The sequence below is a fragment of the Atta colombica genome, unplaced genomic scaffold (assembly GCF_001594045.1).
Source record: "Atta colombica isolate Treedump-2 unplaced genomic scaffold, Acol1.0 scaffold47, whole genome shotgun sequence".
NCBI lineage: Eukaryota > Metazoa > Arthropoda > Insecta > Hymenoptera > Formicidae > Atta > Atta colombica.
The window spans coordinates 2,789,436-2,807,630 of record NW_017259536.1 but is presented as its reverse complement, the minus strand read 5'-3'; the positions used below and the strand labels follow the sequence as shown (position 1 = coordinate 2,807,630).

The window sequence follows — 18,195 nt, the reverse complement described above, 5'->3', positions numbered from 1 at the left end:
ACCCCCCCCCCCCCCTAACCGGTTTCCTCTTTGTTCTAAAATTCTTACGACTTCCCTTACCGCCGCGCCGTAGACTGCACCTTCACTGTAGCCTCGTCCCATAAGCAACAAAGGAAAGTGGCCTGTACTCACTAAAGTCGTAATACCCGGTACCCGCTGCGTCTATGGAGGGGTACAAAATTGTCTCCCCTTCCGCATTACCAAGAGACTTTGTATTGTGGCCTGGATGCTGCGCAACTTTCTTTGCAGCTCAGCCTGGGCTCAGCTAACTTCGCAGGATTTTCGCATTAGCATATCGACTTATTCATATACCCTGCTTGACTTCGTTCTTGTAGCATCCTTCGAGCTTGCATCGGTACGCACGATGTAGCGAACGTTGGTGGTGTAGAACGTGTATCTCGACCCCTCAGAAACTCTCTACGTCATGTCTATGTGAATTGATTTTGTAACACGAATGGTGGAGCAATATAGTACAGCTGCAAAGTGAATTTTGATTATGCGGCATGATTATTTTTTTCGGTTTCGTTTAATTCGAGACAGGAAACATTTAACACTTGTTTGTCATAACGAAAGAAATAGAACCTGATATTGAAAATAGATGATATACCAAAGGAAAAACGATAATTTGACTCGTAAAATCACGTTTAAAGTTCTTCATCTCGTTCACTTCGTACAAATAATATGAATAGTCACCTAGAATAACAAGATTTCGCTTTCGCATTGTAATTACATTTGCATACACTCAGTAGACCGCTAACGGAATTTTCGCTAACCAAATGATTTAGTCGGCATAATCATGTTAACCGTTTTACTTCAATTAGCGTTCGTTTGCGTCAACTATCAAACCGAAATGCATTACTGACATGCACATATATATATTTATATATCGAGGCTTAATTATTAATTCTGTTATTTTTAAGTTTCACATGAAACATATGATCTTTTTACATTTTCTCAATTTTCTATCATAAATTTCTATTGCTTTAAATATTTATTACATTTTTATTTTGCAAAGTGAATTTATTTGTAACACTTGTAGAATCTAAAATTAAGAAAATAAGAAGAAACGTCTTAATTTATCAAAGTCAAGGTTTTTTTATTCATTTTAAATATTTAAAATATTTATCTCAGAAATAGCATAAATTAATAATAATTAATTTTGCCATTTCGGATATATGGACGATAATTTTATACCGCGTTTTCTTTTATAGAATGTTACGATTCTAATATATTTTTTATTAATATATTCTGCATTCATTGATAAGCGGAGCAAAGAGTTTGATAATCGCGAGAGAAACCCGCCGGAAGATTTGCCGTGAATCGAAGAAGCTTATCGGCTTTGTCGAAAGGTACGGCAAGTAAGACGGTGCGTTTCGTTTGACGTTCTGGAAAAAAAAAAGTAAGAAAAAAAGGGCAGAGCTTCTTCATAATTCAGACAGTGCCGCTACGAAAGTGCCGTAAAGTCCGACTTGGAGCATCTTTCTTCCGCCAGGTTCTGCTCTGTCGCTCTGTCTAAAAATTTTTCATAGTCGCCATAAAAGAGCGGGTGGCATGCCAGGGTTACGAGAAATATCGAGGGTTAACGCTTCCTCGCCTCTTCACGGCGAGAGCGAGTACATAATGCGGATTGTGAAGAGAACGGTCGGCGGCCGTGGATGGATCATAGGAGTCGTGCAGCACGACTTTGGAGCAGCTTTGGCCGAGTGAAGCCGACGACGACCGAACGACGCCGAACACAACTGAACGCGGCAACGCGCGTCAGAGGGTAACAGTCGTGCCGCGGCCTCCAATGAGGGAGGTCTATACAGTCGTCCCTCAGTAAACCCAGTCCGATTGACGAGTTTCGCGACGCGCGTCCTTTTGTCTTCGGCAATCCAGCGCTTAATTAACTGCTCGATCATGTTGTGACGGATGCACGGACGTGTATCGCCAACGCGTCGCGTCTGCAACTGTTCTCCGACACCGCGAGGATGTACGCGCGATAGGGAACGTCATCTCCGTAGACTCCGAGTTCGCAGCTCCGTTGACTCCAAGCAACAGATGTGACCATCGTACGCGTCTCGTTCTTTATATTTAGTTAACCAAGATTTTCTCAGTTGGTAATTTACAGCCGATTCGGATATCCACAGTGTTGTGCTCCTCGTCAAGAAAACATAACACTAACAACAATTAGAAACGCATGACGAATGCATACTATTGATGAAATAAAAACCATTTAAATGGCCAACTCGTAGATAATATTAGATGTTTACAGGAAAGTAAAATAAATCTTGTAAAAAACGTACATTTGCGTCATCAACGAAAATCGTTTATCGTTCTAAAGACATACCTGCGACTTAAGGGCGAATTGTATACAAAGAGTAAAAAGCATAGGACAGAGAGAATTCCTTTGTCCTTTGAAGCAGTGCGGAAGAGAAAGAAAGAACAAGGAGAACAGCTGAAAGAGAAGAAGAGAGAAAAAGAGAGAGTGAACTGAACGGAGCAACACGCGGTCGAGTTTCTATCTTGGAGTGTACCTGCCGCAAGAACAGGACAAGGACGGCGAGTGAACCGAGAAAGAGAGAAAGAGAGAGGAAGAGAGAGACGCTTTACACGCCGGTGAACGGTCGTCGTTGTCGTTGCTAGCGGCAAAGGGCAACAACCACGCTGCGGCTGAAGTTTCTACCTCCTTTTACTCAAGGCCAGGGCATCGCGGCCCACGCGGTCCTTTGTAAGCTTCGTCAAGGCCCGGATCAGACGTGCCGGAGTGACGGCTATCGTGCGCGAAATGCTCCGAAATTGGCGAAGGTAGAACAGACCGTGTGAGGATTGTATCTCGACAGATCGAGAGAAAGAAAGGAAGAACGTGAAGGATAGTGAAAAGTGTTTTTATTTTTCCTGTGATCATGCAGAGACAGAGGCTACTACCGGACGCCATGACAACGATGGTTAGGGCAGCTGTTCTCGCAGCTGTCCTGGGGCAACTTTTGAGTCCCAGCATGGCCAGCAGGCCCGCCGGTGCCCATCCCGGACACGCATATTTCGAGCAACCGTGCTGCGGTCGTTCTCACCTCAGGCATCACAAAGGTCAGATATACCTAAATAATGATCCCATTACGAATGATCAGTGATATGTCGTAAAACGTTGGTCATTGACCGATGATTGTTTTTTTTTTCAACGATTTCCGTCGTTCGTAGGATCGTCGTGTGATTATTGATGGATACCTATGGTCAATGAGCACGAACCAATATTTCCGCAGCAAGATTTGCGTGTACCAAGCCTAACTCGTTTTAGTTACGGTAGGCCAGACTCGGGCGGAAGCAGAAACGGAAGAGCGTAGCGATAGAGTGCCACGTGGTATCGTGACTTTTCGTTGTCTCATCGAATGTTATCGTCCGATGATAGAAGCGGGTTTTACACAATGTCTCACGCCCACATACATTTTAGAGGATAATACACCGTGATAGTTATAATCCGCAGAATAAATTACGCAATGTTTGTCACGGTCAATATTGATGCCAGAGGAGATACGTGGAGCATAAAAGTATTCTCCAAAAGTGAATCAGTGTATTATTACTGACAGTGCTACACTTATAACTGATGTAATCATCAGCGAATATTTTTTAGTAATAATATACTGATTCACTTTTAGAGATTATGATTTTTTGCAGATTTAATTTGTAGAAACATTTTTAGAATAACTTCTAAAAATGAATCAGTGTATTATTACTGAAAAACAATAAATATTCACTGATCATTACAGTTATAAGTGTAGCACTGATGTCAGTAATAATTCATTGATTCACTTTTAGAGAGTATAATTTCACATGTTATTACGGTATTTCAAATGTAAAACAGCTAATAATTAATAATGTAAACATTCATTGAAATTTTATCTGACAACGTTTCATTTGCGCTTTTTGCCATCTATTTTTTTTATTTATAACAATGATTGTAACACGTTTTCAATCTCGACAACCGATGGGCGATTGCTATGTGCAACTTTTATATCAGAATATTGATCGTGATTAATTTGCAATCCTCTAAATTAAATATTGTGACTTCCGAACGTTTCGTCGTGCCGACTAGCCATTTGCAATACAAATTGTGCGAACGAGTAAACTCAATCGTTCGCACCTACGTTTAATGAAATACAATTAGCGTAGTTGATGCAGGTAGACTTCATGCGAAATTAATCGCAGGGAACTTTACTCATCTTTTTCAAAATCACGAGTTTTACTAATGACATTAATTTTCTCAAATGATTCGCAAATTGTAAATTTTAATTATTCTTCGTTATCTCGATTGAATTAATTAAAATATTGATTTTCTTCAGGTAAAAATTGACGAAACCATTGATGGTTTACGGCTCATTTGTCATATGTGCGAAAAACACTTTCCTCCGCGATATACACGAGGGATTAAATTCCCCAACGTTTTCTTGAGGGATGCTGACCCCCTCTTTATCTCATCTCTTTTCTCGCTTCGTGTTAAATCGTTTAAGAGAACGGACGGTACGAATGGAACGTAAAAACGTAAAAACGTACCCCGAGCAACGAAATGCCCGTTAGCATACATCACCAATATTATCTCGGGAAGTGCCCTGCCACGCGATATTACCGGGGCTTAGAACGCTGGGCTGACTTCATTATGATGTCGGGGGAGGGGAGGGAAGGAGAGAGAGAGAGAGAGAGAGAGAGAGAGCCGTCGAATGGAATGTGGAATGGTCGGTCGGTTGGTTGGTCGGTCGGACGGTTGCCTGCTTGGCTGGCTGGTTCGCTGACTGTGCCTTGCTAGCTGGTTTGACTATGGAAGCCGAGTATTGGAGAGTATCGCCGGTGCGGTGCGTGCTGGCTCTTGCGTGTGTTACGTATAAGCAAGCTGAGACCGCATGCTGGGGAGACACGCTGCTTACGAGCGCATCACGTACAGCAAACACACTTACGCGAACACACACGTACACACACGTACACTTACGCAAGTAACCTACGCGTTCTGGAGAGTTCTCTACGAGCATAGCATTTTCTGGGGAAACTTTTTGGAGGATTTGCGGCCGGACTTTGTCGGTCTGTTTTCCTGTCGCGCCAATGGCGGAATTTTCATTACAATGGCGCGGTTATTGTCCCTGTGGTGCATCGCTCTTCCGGTGAGATGTACGCATGTGTATGCGGAATGCCGGTTTGGCGTTCGCGCGAATATTTGGCACGAAGTTTTGGGGCTTCGTGAAACGCGGTGTACCCGCAACTGGTAGCGCTTGGCGACACTTGTTTCGGAGTTATCGTCGGCTAATTTCATCGCCATGCGTTCCACGAATACTGAAGGAAAACTAGCAATTATGAGTTTCTGTGAAACGAATGTGTCTAATCTTACTTTGCATGATGATGTTTAAAGCGTGACGTAAATTCTGGTGAAATATGTGCGGAAGAAGCACGCAGATGCATTACTGTGAACCTTTATCATTGACATATAGTCGTTATATGATCGTCTTTAAAACTATGTTCGCGATAAAATACTCAGATTTCTCAAACAATTCTTGTCATTTGAAACATTGATGATCGTTGAAAGTTAAAGCACGCACTGAAACTTATTTACAAGATTCGTCATCGAGTAACGTGTTGATTGATAACGTCGTGAGTATGCTGCACTAAGACTCGATACATGTACACAGCATACATTATATTGAAGCACAACACATCGCATTGATCTAATCTGTACTTGCGGGCAGGCGTCTACACCACGAAGCGATCATGCATTCTAAGCCCTTCGTATCGGATCTCTGGTAACTAACGGAACGGATATTAATTTCGACGGGCTTCTCAAACCGATCTGCTGATCCAATTTGCACGCATATTTGACATGTAACCCGTCGTACATGTGCGCATATAACGAAGTTGTATGAAACTCCGTATGACTATGTCCTGTTGTATTAAACTATGTCTCCGAAGATACTAAATTTCACCTAATATAAACGGATATTTTTAACCTCCATTCAATCGCTTAAACCATCTTTTGAACCTAACGTAATAAATAAAAATTTTAAAAAATTATGTTGAAAAGCTACGAAATACAATAAATTAATGATATATAATATTGTAACATAAAAGTTATAATTGAATAGCGTTACAAAAACAAACGTTTCGACTTTGATCGGGTCACATTATCAATGTTGTAACATGTAATTAATTAGATATAAATATAATAAAATTTAATAATAAATCGTGATAAAAGAGATTTATATTAATTATTATTATATTAATAGAAAGAGGATCAATTTATTGTTCTTATTATAATTTATTAATAATAAAAATTATTAATGTAATAAATAAAGTATATATGGCTGCGTCCCGTTATTTACTTTGAATACTGAAAATTTATAGTTCAAATTACGTATACTATAGATTTTCAGTACTCGCAGTGAATGACGGAATATAATCCGTTTTTAATGCAACGATATTTTAATTTTTTTCCAGTTTGCCTTTTTTCTATATTTGCGACCGATTTTTTCGCGGCAGATTACAGATCCCTAATTCGTTAGTAAATACGAGAAGTTCGAGTGGCAATGCTCTCTTTGCACTATATAGAGATTTGCGAGTGATGTTTGCGGAAGTAGCTAGGCAAAGAGAAAAGGGAAAAGCGAATGGAAGCGCGGTCGTTCGGCCGGTCGTGAGTACCGGACGGACTGCGAAAGTTTTCCTTTGGTCGCTCGAAGGTCCTAAAGATTTTCGAGATTAAAAGCTCTACGAGTTAACTGCGTCGCTACCGGTCATCCGATGCCGCCTTGATTCGGCTAGTTTCTCTCTCTCTCTCCCTCCCTCCTTTCCACTATCGTTTCCGTTAAAGCTGCGTAATGAGTGACCACAGCTAAGACTCATTCGGCACGCGGTATTCGGAACCACGCATTCCTGTGGCCGAGGGTCAGCATGAATGCCGAGACATTGCCTTTGAAAAGCCAGCGAAGTTAGACGGAATCAGCCGAGAGCTTTCGTGTGCGGATACACCGCGGTCGAATTATTCCCTTTGAAAAGGCCCGCGTGTCTTGCTTGAGGTACACCGAGTGAAAGAGGAGCGGAGAATAAGCTTGACTTTTGGAAATTATTCTCCCACGTTTTCCTTTTGATTTGTTGCATGGAGGAGTGGCTTCTCAGCCGATCGCACGAGCAAGGCGTCGCAAATGCGTTACAAACGCGTCGCGACGCCAGACGACGCGACGCCGTGGTAAAAAAGCGCTGGGGGATTCGATTAATTCTTACTGCATTATTCGTACCGTCTTAGCTGCGCTTCTTCAGTTTTTTATTTTCTTTTTCTTTCTCGTCAGTCGATGCTCTGGAAGTTCTCTTTCGAAGGTAAAAAGCACGCGAGACGTGGCGTCGAGGATGAGAAACAGTGGATAAAGGCGATGGTAGTGGTGGAGGTCGAGGGCGACGCGTAACGCGAAGACACGACCCAAGTTCGCGCGATCATTGTGGACGTGCACACAAAAGTAGGAACTTTGTTGCGAAATCCCGAAGCTTGAGTCACGAGCGAAGTGTTAGTGCAAATCTGTGCCCAAACGAGTAAGATAGCCGGCACGATCGATTCACGAGCGCGAGAAATAGTTCGTAACTTCTTCGTCGCTTTCACGTAATCTCATAGCGTTCTTGAACGCATAGCGGCTTGCTAGGTATTACAGGTAGAAAATGAAAAACGATGAGTTTTCGGCCGTTTAACCTAAACCCTGCGTGAGTTTTGCTTTAATCGCTACTTTAATCGGATTCGAGGAGCTCGTACAAACTTTAATTCCCGTCCGCGTACAAAGAGTTTTGCAAGTGTGAATTAAATTAAACAGATGTTCTTTTTTTTTTTTCGCTTTCGCAGTCGGATTCGTATATGTTTGACAGCTTATACGTATCTCGTCCGAAAGGAGCAGTTTTAGTGGCATTAACTTTAATTTTTTTCCTTTATTTAGAAATAAATCCGCTCACGACATAAACTCCGGCTAAAACAATGTTCTATACGACACTTGCGAAACACGAAACAAAGAGTATATGCGAACCACGACGAAGACGGCGAGTGTGTCGAGGGATGTTGGATATTCCAACGACAGGATTACGTGCACTTTGAAAGAAATAAGGGAGAGGGAAGAAACGAGAGAGAGAGAGAGAGAGAGAGAGAGAGAGAGAGAGAGAGAGAGAGAGAATGGAAATCTTTCCTTCTTTCATCTTCTCTCTTATTCATCCTTTTTCGCTCTTTTATAGCTCTAGAAACACTTTGTACTTGGCGGTGTAAACGCGCAAAAGTATAATACCTACGCTCGTGAGACAAGACGATTTCGCTGTGAATATATTTTAATGGATAAAGAGGATAATGAGAATATAATACGTTGGATATTTTGATGCTGGCCTGCTTGAAATTTTTCGCAATAATTGTATGTAACGAAGACAGAGAAACAAATTATACAATTACGCGAAAAATTTTGACTATTTTTTCCGTGTGTTGCGGTATACTTCGATCTGAATAATGTAGACAACTCAAAGATGATAAAAAATTTCGCTATTTCAATTTTACTATCTTTCTTTTTTTAAATTTTTCGAAAGTGATAGAATATTGATAGAACAATAATAATTCAGGAGAATCCATAGATTTTGATTGGAAACGATTTGTTTTTTCAAGCACCCTCTCATACTTTTAATATTAAAATTTCTGCAGTTTTATAAACGTATTGATTTATAAAAAACAATTTGATTATAGCTACCTAAAATAGGTTCAACAAAATATTTTGTTGTATTAATCAAAATATTTGATTGAACCTTTTAGATAGCTATTACAAAAATTTGGTAGCTATTACCAAACTATTTTTTCTGTGTAATAATAAAAAAGTTAAGAATGTTTTTCATAAGCATATATTCTATAAGATTTTCACAAGGTGGACGTTAAACCAGAAATGGGAACTTCCCTCATTATTTATATGCTCGGGAAGGCTTACGATGTCGTACTAATAATTACGCTCGACGAAGAGTATTATCAGCGCCGGTAATAACTGTCGTAAGTTCGCCGTCATGGGGTCACCGCACATGGGGAATTCTACCGTTTCTGATAAAATTAATATTATTTGCCGAGCGTGGGCGTATTATTTCGCCCCTTCGAAACGACGCGAAATCTCGTCGGTGCGTAATCTTACGTCTTACGGCTTAGTTTTACAGCTAGGTAAGTCGTTGGCCGTCATGTTATAAACCACACGCGGATATTACATTCTTGCACCTCGAATACCTACTACTATGAGGCTCTTCGAGAGTCGGATCTTAACGGTTCCTTAAGCTCTTTCACGCTGCTTAATGAGATTCTACATCGAGACGATTACCTTTGGCCAAGACATCCATGTACATTGTTGTATTCCCATCCAGTCGGAACTTTCGCACGCGCAATCAAGTGGATATATACTACTGCTTTTTTGTTGATATAGCCTGGCTCTTAATGACAGGTACTTCGGAAAGTAACGGTGTAAACGTAAGAAGCGAATACTCTTCGAAAATAAATGCGCGATCTTACGACGGCATAGTGGAGATAGTAATTGCCAATTATCATTTCTTTTATTGTCGCGGCTTAGTTAGCATATCGTCAATTATGTGTCCTGCTAGACACGTTTCTAAAACATTTTAATATTAGAGATATTAGATGCTATTTAAGAAACAGATCGCTTTCAATAAAATAGATTATGTTGGACTGCTACTTTTTTTTCAATATTCTGTTACTGTCGAGAAATTAAATTTAAAAAAGAAAAATAGTAACTTTAAAGTGGCGAAATTTTTTTATTTTTGAGCACTGTTTATTATGTATTATATCTGTTATGTTTAGACATTTCTATTTGTTTATTTCAATAGCTATTTGCTCGCAAAAGAAGCATATTGGTTTGCGTTCTATCAGTTCTATGTTTTATTTGTGAATAAATAGAAATGAAGCTAAATAAACGGATGCTGAAACATCCTGTGAAATGGATAGTAAAATGGAGTAAAATAACATGAATCTATTACGAAGTTGTTTGCAGTACGAAGCTGTTATACTCTATGACAATTGCGAATTTAAATGGGAGGCAAAGTTATCATATCCCCACTGCGTTTCAATAATCTCAAGTGGGCTTCAATAAGATCTCTGTTGCGCTTCGATGGCAGACGGCTAATTGTCCTGTATCAATAAACGAGGCGCAGAGATATCGTTGATAGGGGGACTCACTGTTATCGGAATACTTCACCGTGCAAACAGAGGGTTAGTCACCTAATCGTCTAGCCCCTCTTCTACCCTCGGAGCACATGCACGTTCCAAATCCCTGATATAAGTCGCATAGTACTCTATGAACCCTTGGAACCTTTCCACGTATTCGAAGTTATCTCAACTCCACCCTCTCGACTAGTCGGGAACGATATCTGTTCGTCACAGGAATTTCAGACCGCACGACTTCAACCGTTCTCGCAGATCGTAGCGCAAGAAGAGAGCAGGTGAAAGGGAGAAAAAGAGAGAAAAAGAGAGATAGAAACAGGAAATTGAATCTCGCTTTATCTCGAACGGTGATATTGAAAAGAAAAAAAAAGATGACGAGACCCCGCGCCGAGAGCAACCGCGCTCTCCCTTCGTGTTCTTCACCGACCGAATAAATTGTTACGACCGATATCAACACATCCGCGATACAAGAACTACCTCGGCCACCGCCACTTGCTTCTTGTTGCACTTCTTTGATCGACACGTTAGACTACTTTTCTTTCTCCCCTGCAGTTACTTCTCTCTAATCTGCACGTTGTGTATCTTGCAATTCTGCGAACACAAGAAAAAATTTTATTTTCTTTATGCAAAGTTTTTGCATTGTTCTTCCATGATAACACATTAAGCAATCAATTTATTTAACAGTATATTAACTTTTTAGAAGATCTTTAAAGATTTATTTTTCTTAAGTAAGATTTGTTATAATTAATTATTTTTTATTATATTCCTTGCTTAAAAATATGACACACTGTTTCATGATTTTTAATTAATTTTTTCAAGGATATGTATTAATAAGATAAATTTTTAGACATTTCTTTTGAGAAAGATACAGGGTCAGGAAATAAAACGGAAATAAATGTATAAAGATCGTTTCGATTCGTCTAGCCGCGTATAAATTCACGATTACATTCAACTCTCGTTCGTGAGCAGCGAGGATTTAATTACACTAACGACCGGCAATAAAAAGCAGCCGACGCGCCGTCGTCGTGGAATTCGCACGCAATTACCGCGATCTCGAGGGTCAGGTACGTACACTTGCAGAGTACTTTGGACTTTTGTAGACGATAGTTCGTCCGGACGTCCGTACTCGACGACGTACGCACAAACCACCGTGAATAATTGCGTGCGAACTTATCTCGTATGCATACATTTCGTGCACTAAACATATACGTGTATATTATATACTCTCTTCAGTCCTGTATCGAACATCCGGTCGCAAGGACATTAAGCTGCGATTGTGATTCGAGAGAATACGAGCAAAGGCAGTAAAAATGGTAATTGCATGACGGCACGTAAATCAGTGGCTTTTAGTGATACGAATTTTCATTTGTCGTGATGCAAATGCACTAAGCACATCCTACTCGATAAGATCTTTTATTATAATATTACATTTTTCTTTTAAAACGGAAAGTCTAATTCTGCCTTTTCTCGCTTCACGAAACTTCATAATATCGTTTATATTATTTAACGAATATTGACATTGCGCGACTTTGAATTATTTAACAGCTCGAGCCTGCTAATTTATTCAACGTAAAATTAATCGCAGTGCTTTGATCGAAGTCGTTGAAAGTCGGCGCTGCCAGCCGTAAAGTATATCTTGCGAAAAGTGCAAGGAAGGATATCGCGCCCCTCTCTTAGAGCTAGCCGTAATTGGAGCCCGATATATCTTAATTACTTTAAAGTTTATTATTACTTTGAGACGATCAGACGGCATAAAATCGTAAAAGGCGCAGTCTGGCCTTCAAGGCACGAATGTCCGAACAGCAGAGCTAATTACTTTACAGCTGCGTCCGGCTGTAGGTACGTCCTATTACGACCTCCGACCTCCATGTTTGCGCTGGCCGTGCGTTCTGTCTTTGTCAACAGTGACTGTGCATTACGTGAAATTGTAATTTCCAGGCTGATGATGCCTGGAAAATTGCAGAAACTAACATTCTGCCCCAAAAAGTTTCGTGACAACTCGTTCAGCGACGAATGATAATGATTAGGGTTCTCTAACGGTATCGCGTGAACTTTTACTCTCAGCTCTCGTGCTTCGTGACCGACGTGTTGATCGAAGGCGAGGAAGTTTTGGGAATGTGTGCTCCCGAGGGCGAGGGTGATGAAGCTCGTAGCAACAAAGGGGAATTGGAAACTGGCTTCACTTGGAAACCGCGCGCTATCGCTGAAGCGAAAGAAAAGTATTATAACCGTTGCTACGGGGGCGATAGTCGACAGGGCCAGTTAATGCTTCGTAATGGTTGGACGAAAAGGCCGGGGATCACCCCTTCTAACGACCTGTACCGGCGTGCGTAACACGACCGCATGGCACCATCAAATCCGATACCGATGTGTATCGTATACAGAAACCACATTGTTGCGTGAGACTTGGAAATACTCTCCGTAGGTTTACTGTAAAAATTATGTACGATTTTGGAGGCAATCTTTTGAGGGGGATCATATACAAATATATGGAAATTCAAACATGCGTTGAGATACAATGTCTTATCATTTGTCGCATGATATCTTTATCTTCTTTAAAGTTATTTTAAAGTTATACAGTAAATATTATACGAATAAGTATACGTTTGAATTACTTGGTTACAAGCATTCTCGTATGATTTAAATAAAACAGGTAATCTCGCAATGTAGTTACCAAATTAATGTCTGTTTGGGACGTAATTGTCATGAAAGAAAGAAACGTATATACGTAATTATTAATAGTAGGATGGTGGAAACGATACGATCGCAATTATTGACATGGCAAATATAGAATCGAGAATATTTTGCGCGCTTAATTAAAACAACACAACCGAATTGAGGGTGATCCATTTGGATGCAAATTAATTGTTTCGCAATATACGGACAAATTGTTATTAATAAATTATTCTAATTAAAATTCTGATCATTTGCGGATAGTTGAAATATAGCAGAAACGTCTACGGTCTGTGATAATTAAAGTATATAAATCCGCACGTATGCACGAGTTTAAAATTGGTGAAAATTAGCAAGTATAATGAAACTAAATTGTATAATACGAAAATTGCGATGTGTCCGCCGCGCGGTTTGTACGATATAATATCATCTCAGACATTATAACCGACAACCAACTTCTCTACTGTTAGTATTCCAATATATTTTTCTCATTTCTACTTTTCGCTTATAATTTTCCGAAAATGTTACAAAGATTTTAATTTATCCATGAAACACATAAAAAGAAATCAGTTTTATTGTGAGAGTTTGCCGGGTGTATATACGTGTTGGGACGTGTGAAAATCGAGCTTCTTCCTATCTTTCCGACCTGTACTTGCAACGCTGCATTTCTTAATTGTTCTCTAACAAGAGAAGTTGGCACTTGGCACGATTTGTTGGCCTGTCTCACCTCTTTCCAACACCCTCGACCCACTCCCAAGAAACACCACCACTACCACGCCCCGTTCTTCTTGTTCGTCTTACTCAACCCCGAAGGAGTCTAGCTCGACCATGTTACAAAGTGATTAGTCGAGTAATACTGCCAGGTTCGCTCTCGCTGCGGTATGTCCTTAATGTTACGCTGGGTTTGCAGCTGCAGCTGCATTTCGCCTTCCCAATCCTCTTCTTCGGAACTTTGAAGCGCAATCGATCGCTTTGGGATATCTAGAGAAGACCACTTCGGGGTAATTATGGTACTGTGACACACTGCAACACAATATAGTTTTAGGAAAATAGTTACGGACATTTAGAACTGTGATTTTACGAATTCAGATATTTAAAAATATCAAGAACATTTAAGAATAATAAGGATATAGACATAAATTGATTTTAATCAGTTCTCCGAACTCTATCTTTTTTGTCATAGCAGAATTGCCACAGACCTGGAAAATCAGGAAAGATTAGGGAAATCGAAATTGATTATGGAAAATCGAGAAAAATCAAGGGAAAATGTAAAAAAGTCTGGAATTTTGAGATTTGTTCACAATTTCTTTAAATCGCTCCTATTCCATATAATGTAATTGTTTATAAATTTTTTAAATATTATATTTGACGTTTATAATCAAATACGTTCAAAACTCGCGCACTTTAAATGATTTTAATAAAATAATTAAAATTTATATTTTATTCAGTATTTTTATTTGATTGCCCTTTTTCGTCATGATTGCATTTTTTTTCAATACTAATTTATTTTTTGTTGGGTTAAATTTACACCTAAAATTTTATTACTAAATTTTTTTATTATTAAATTTTGCTATTAAGCTTCTTTTGTTTTTAATAATGTAGGTTAACTTTTCTACAATACTTGATTCTAAATGTTAAAATTTAAATATTTTATATTAGTCACGAAAAATTTTCGATTTTCATCTGAAAAATCTGGAAAAATGAATTTTAAAATTTATTTTTTGTAGCAATCTTGCGTAGCATGAAAGGAGACTATAAAATTATATAAAATGTTCAGCGGGAGAATTAGAATTTAATCACACACATATTTTAATTTTCATTCTCTGAATTATATTATGTTAATTATTTTACACCATTATCAATGACGTGACTGTTCAAATCGAGCTTTGCTTTCCTTCAAGGAAAAAGGAAACATTCCAAGTCTTGATTTCCCTATTCTTCTCTTAAAGATTTTATAATATTTTTTATTTTTACGGGAGTAGGTTAATAGTCCATTGCCAAACCTTTTCGGAGAATATAAATAAAGCTACATGTATTTGTAGAGTCTTTTTATAAATAGGTATATGGATTATGGGACCTATATTTTAACATCAATTCCGAATGATAAATTAAATTATTAAAGGAGATTCTTTTAACATTCTCGGTTTGTTATTGCCTTCCGAAAGATGACGAACACAGAATAAAAATCTGATTTTTCTGACCGGATTTGAACTCGAATCTTTTGGCACAGAAAATAGACAACAATTTTCTGAGCCATATTTTTAATTATTTTTATTGTTAAACTGTTATCATAAATATAAATTATATATCGTGATCAACATCTTATCTTTGTTTATTTGCTATGCTGTCGAGTTTATAAGTAGCTTTATTTAGGTAACGGAGTAACCAAAGCATTAAGAATATCCGATATAATACCGACGGTGTACTATACTACCCTTCATCATTCGAAAGCCTATCAAAGACGTTTCTCTTGCGAGGTTCTCTACTCTGCTCTGCTCGAAAATTATACACGCGTGCACGAATCCTTTTTGGCGCCTATCCGTTTACGTTCTCCCGCACGCGGACAGCAGAGCTTTCGCGGTCGCAACCAACATGATTCTCGTTTCATCGATGGGAGAGTACACGACCTGGCCTTCTCCAACGTGCTTGATTATCCCACCTCTAGAACGAAGGAATGCTCGTGGGAATGATTTCGACCCCGTGCAGCCGACGCTGCCGGCGACGATGCTAAAGCGGTTATTTCGATCGGCCGCCCTTATAAATTCGCGGGTAGTTGTTCCGGCGAGCGTGAAACAAGCTCAAGTACTAAGACGATACATGCCGTCCTGTCGTGCCGGAAACAGCGGCGTAGGGACACATGTTGATTACCACGAAGAGGAATATAGATGGTAAAATTATGATAAACCGCACGCTGATAGTAATAATTATTTATGACGTGCTGAATAAGTTTGTAATGCAGCATTTTCGGAAAAAACGAACTCTCGTAGTATGAAACTTGAATTATCGAAATTTTGCGTTGCAAATACGGCATCTCGTTAAATGTTACGTTTGCGATAATCTTGACGTGAAAATCATGGAAATTACACGGCATTTCTACAGAATCATGTCATTGAAACTGCGCCATTAGCGAAATCGCACGTTGGAGACACAAAAGGTGTGCAGTGCTGGCTGCGTCTGAATTAAACCCTCGTTGACCGTAAGGACTATGCACTAACGAATAGAGAGACATTGTTAAATGTAGAAGGGGAAATTGTAAACACCATTACAAAAGTAAAGTTTCCCCAACGATACACGTCTTCTTTAATGTCTATCTGGCCTTGTTCTCATTCTGGCGCGCGTGCAAGCATTTCCTTACGTGCTACGCGCCGGTTAAACAACGAACGGGTAATTAGCAGACTGCCGGCTGTTTCTCGCGATGGAAATAAATTTTGACCGTAAGCAGCCGTGAAGTTGGCATTTAATTGTAAGTCGAGGTACCTAAGAGACGTTGCTTTGTTGTTCCGGCTACTCTCCTTCGCGTGTGCTCGTCGTCCGAATTCTCGCACGACGCCATGCTCTGAGAATACAAATCCGCGCATCGTGCCGAGAAAACGCCGGCAGCCTCTGCGAGTTTAGCTGTTGCAAGCTTTGGTAAATCTTCGGAAAAGGCACGTACGCGCTCAAAGCTCGGAACGATAATAGGATAGTGCGTCTCTCTCGCGCGCGTGCATTAACATCTACTCAGACGGAACAGTCGTTGACTCATTATATGACGCGTTATTTGAAATTCACAAATTATTTTAACAGAAAGAAAAGTGATAATGTGTGGACCTTTCCTGCTAATGTGAGCCCTTTAAATTCTATTATACAATAATTAATATCTCTTGTTAAAAAATTTTTAACTTTTTGAGAGAGAGAGAGAGAGAGAGAGAGAGAGAGAGAGAGAGAGAGAGAGAGAGAGAGGAGAAGAGAGGAGAGGAGAGGAGAGGAGAGGAGAGGAGAGGAGAGGAGAGGAGAGGAGAGAGGTATCGAGATTGTGAAACAATTGCTGTCACAACTGGCGCGACCTTTTGTTGACAATTTATGTTTTTATATTACGAAATGATATATCAAAATTTTTTCGTATTTCAATGTCAAGTTTAATGGCTTAAAGTTCATAAGTAATGAATTTATACGCTTTAATTTTTAAAATACTGTTCTTCTATTTTAAGAAGATAAGTAAACTTGATAAGTACACTTTTGCTGGGAAATTAACTAAATGTTTTTATCAATGTTTTTATATTAAGCCTCCTTAATAAATGGATAAAATGCGGATCCCGAAATTTTTAACGAAAGCTATTGTAGGGCATTATTTTTTATTAAAAATCTTTACTATTTTAAAATGATGATTTTTAAAAAGATTCTAAAAGTATTTGCCAAGGGAGAAGAAATGCTCGTAGTAAACATTCATAAGAACAAACTTAATGCAAAAGTGCTACGAGAACATATATTCATGAAAAGAAACTTCTAAATCTGATATCAGTAAATTCAGAATTTGTCATTTAAGCTATTTGAACTTTATAGCAAGTTTAAATAGCCCTGAAGAAACTAGATTCTGTAAAAATAGAAAGGAGGATTTATTTTATCACACATTCAGATTGTGACAGTATAATGTCTTTTTCATTTAAACAATTTTTTCATTTTACGAACTGTTCTAATCATTTCAAGAGTGTGTCTTATATTAAATTTAGATTAATAAATTATCATTTGATATTATTGATTTGAACGTAAGTAACTATAAAAAAATAAAAAATTGTACAAAAAACAAAATAGCAATCTACATTATTATTTTTCCTTCTAATTTATTATAATAGTAATAATATATATAGAAGGGGGGTTCTTACCAACTTAAGAGAATAGTATATCGTTTACAGCGTGATTCTCGAAGAAAATGAATATAGCCTTGAAATAAGGAATAGCAAAAATAGCAATGATAAATTGGAATAATCGGAAAAATTGTGTTCCTCCTGCTGGCAAATTACTTTAGTCTGCGCGCTGTTTACTGGTAATCATACGGCTATTTTGCCTGGAGACTCTTAGCGGGAAAAAAAGTTTCCTCTCATACCATTTCCATCGTTCGTACTGTCGCCCCCGTTGATCCGTCGGGTAAATAGCAGTTTTAATTAAATTTCAAATTATTTCCCGAAACCCCCATCTCGTCGCACTGAAGAGAATGGTCCTCTCTCGTTGGACGCGTTTCCGTTCCAAGATTATTTTTTTATCCATTCACGTAGAAAACTATAAATGGATTATAACATATTCTAATACTATAATAAGAATGCAATTTTACCATTTAAACGTTATTTAAATATTTATAAAACCGACTACTTAAT

General features: G+C 38.9%; 1 protein-coding gene across 2 annotated transcripts in view; it reads left to right on the top strand.

Moving 5' to 3' along the window:
• The window catches only part of LOC108691606 (semaphorin-2A), a 167,625-nt gene that overhangs the window by 15,480 nt on the left and 133,950 nt on the right, over positions 1-18,195 (top strand). The window contains exon 1 of one of the 2 annotated variants that reach the window (XM_018199439.1): positions 2,175-3,066. The exons of the other annotated variant lie outside the window; for it this stretch is intronic. Coding sequence (XP_018054928.1) covers positions 2,886-3,066 — 181 coding nt within the window. The 5' untranslated portion in view covers positions 2,175-2,885. Of the gene's footprint in view, positions 1-2,174; positions 3,067-18,195 lie in introns of those variants that run through there. 2 annotated transcript variants of the gene reach the window in all.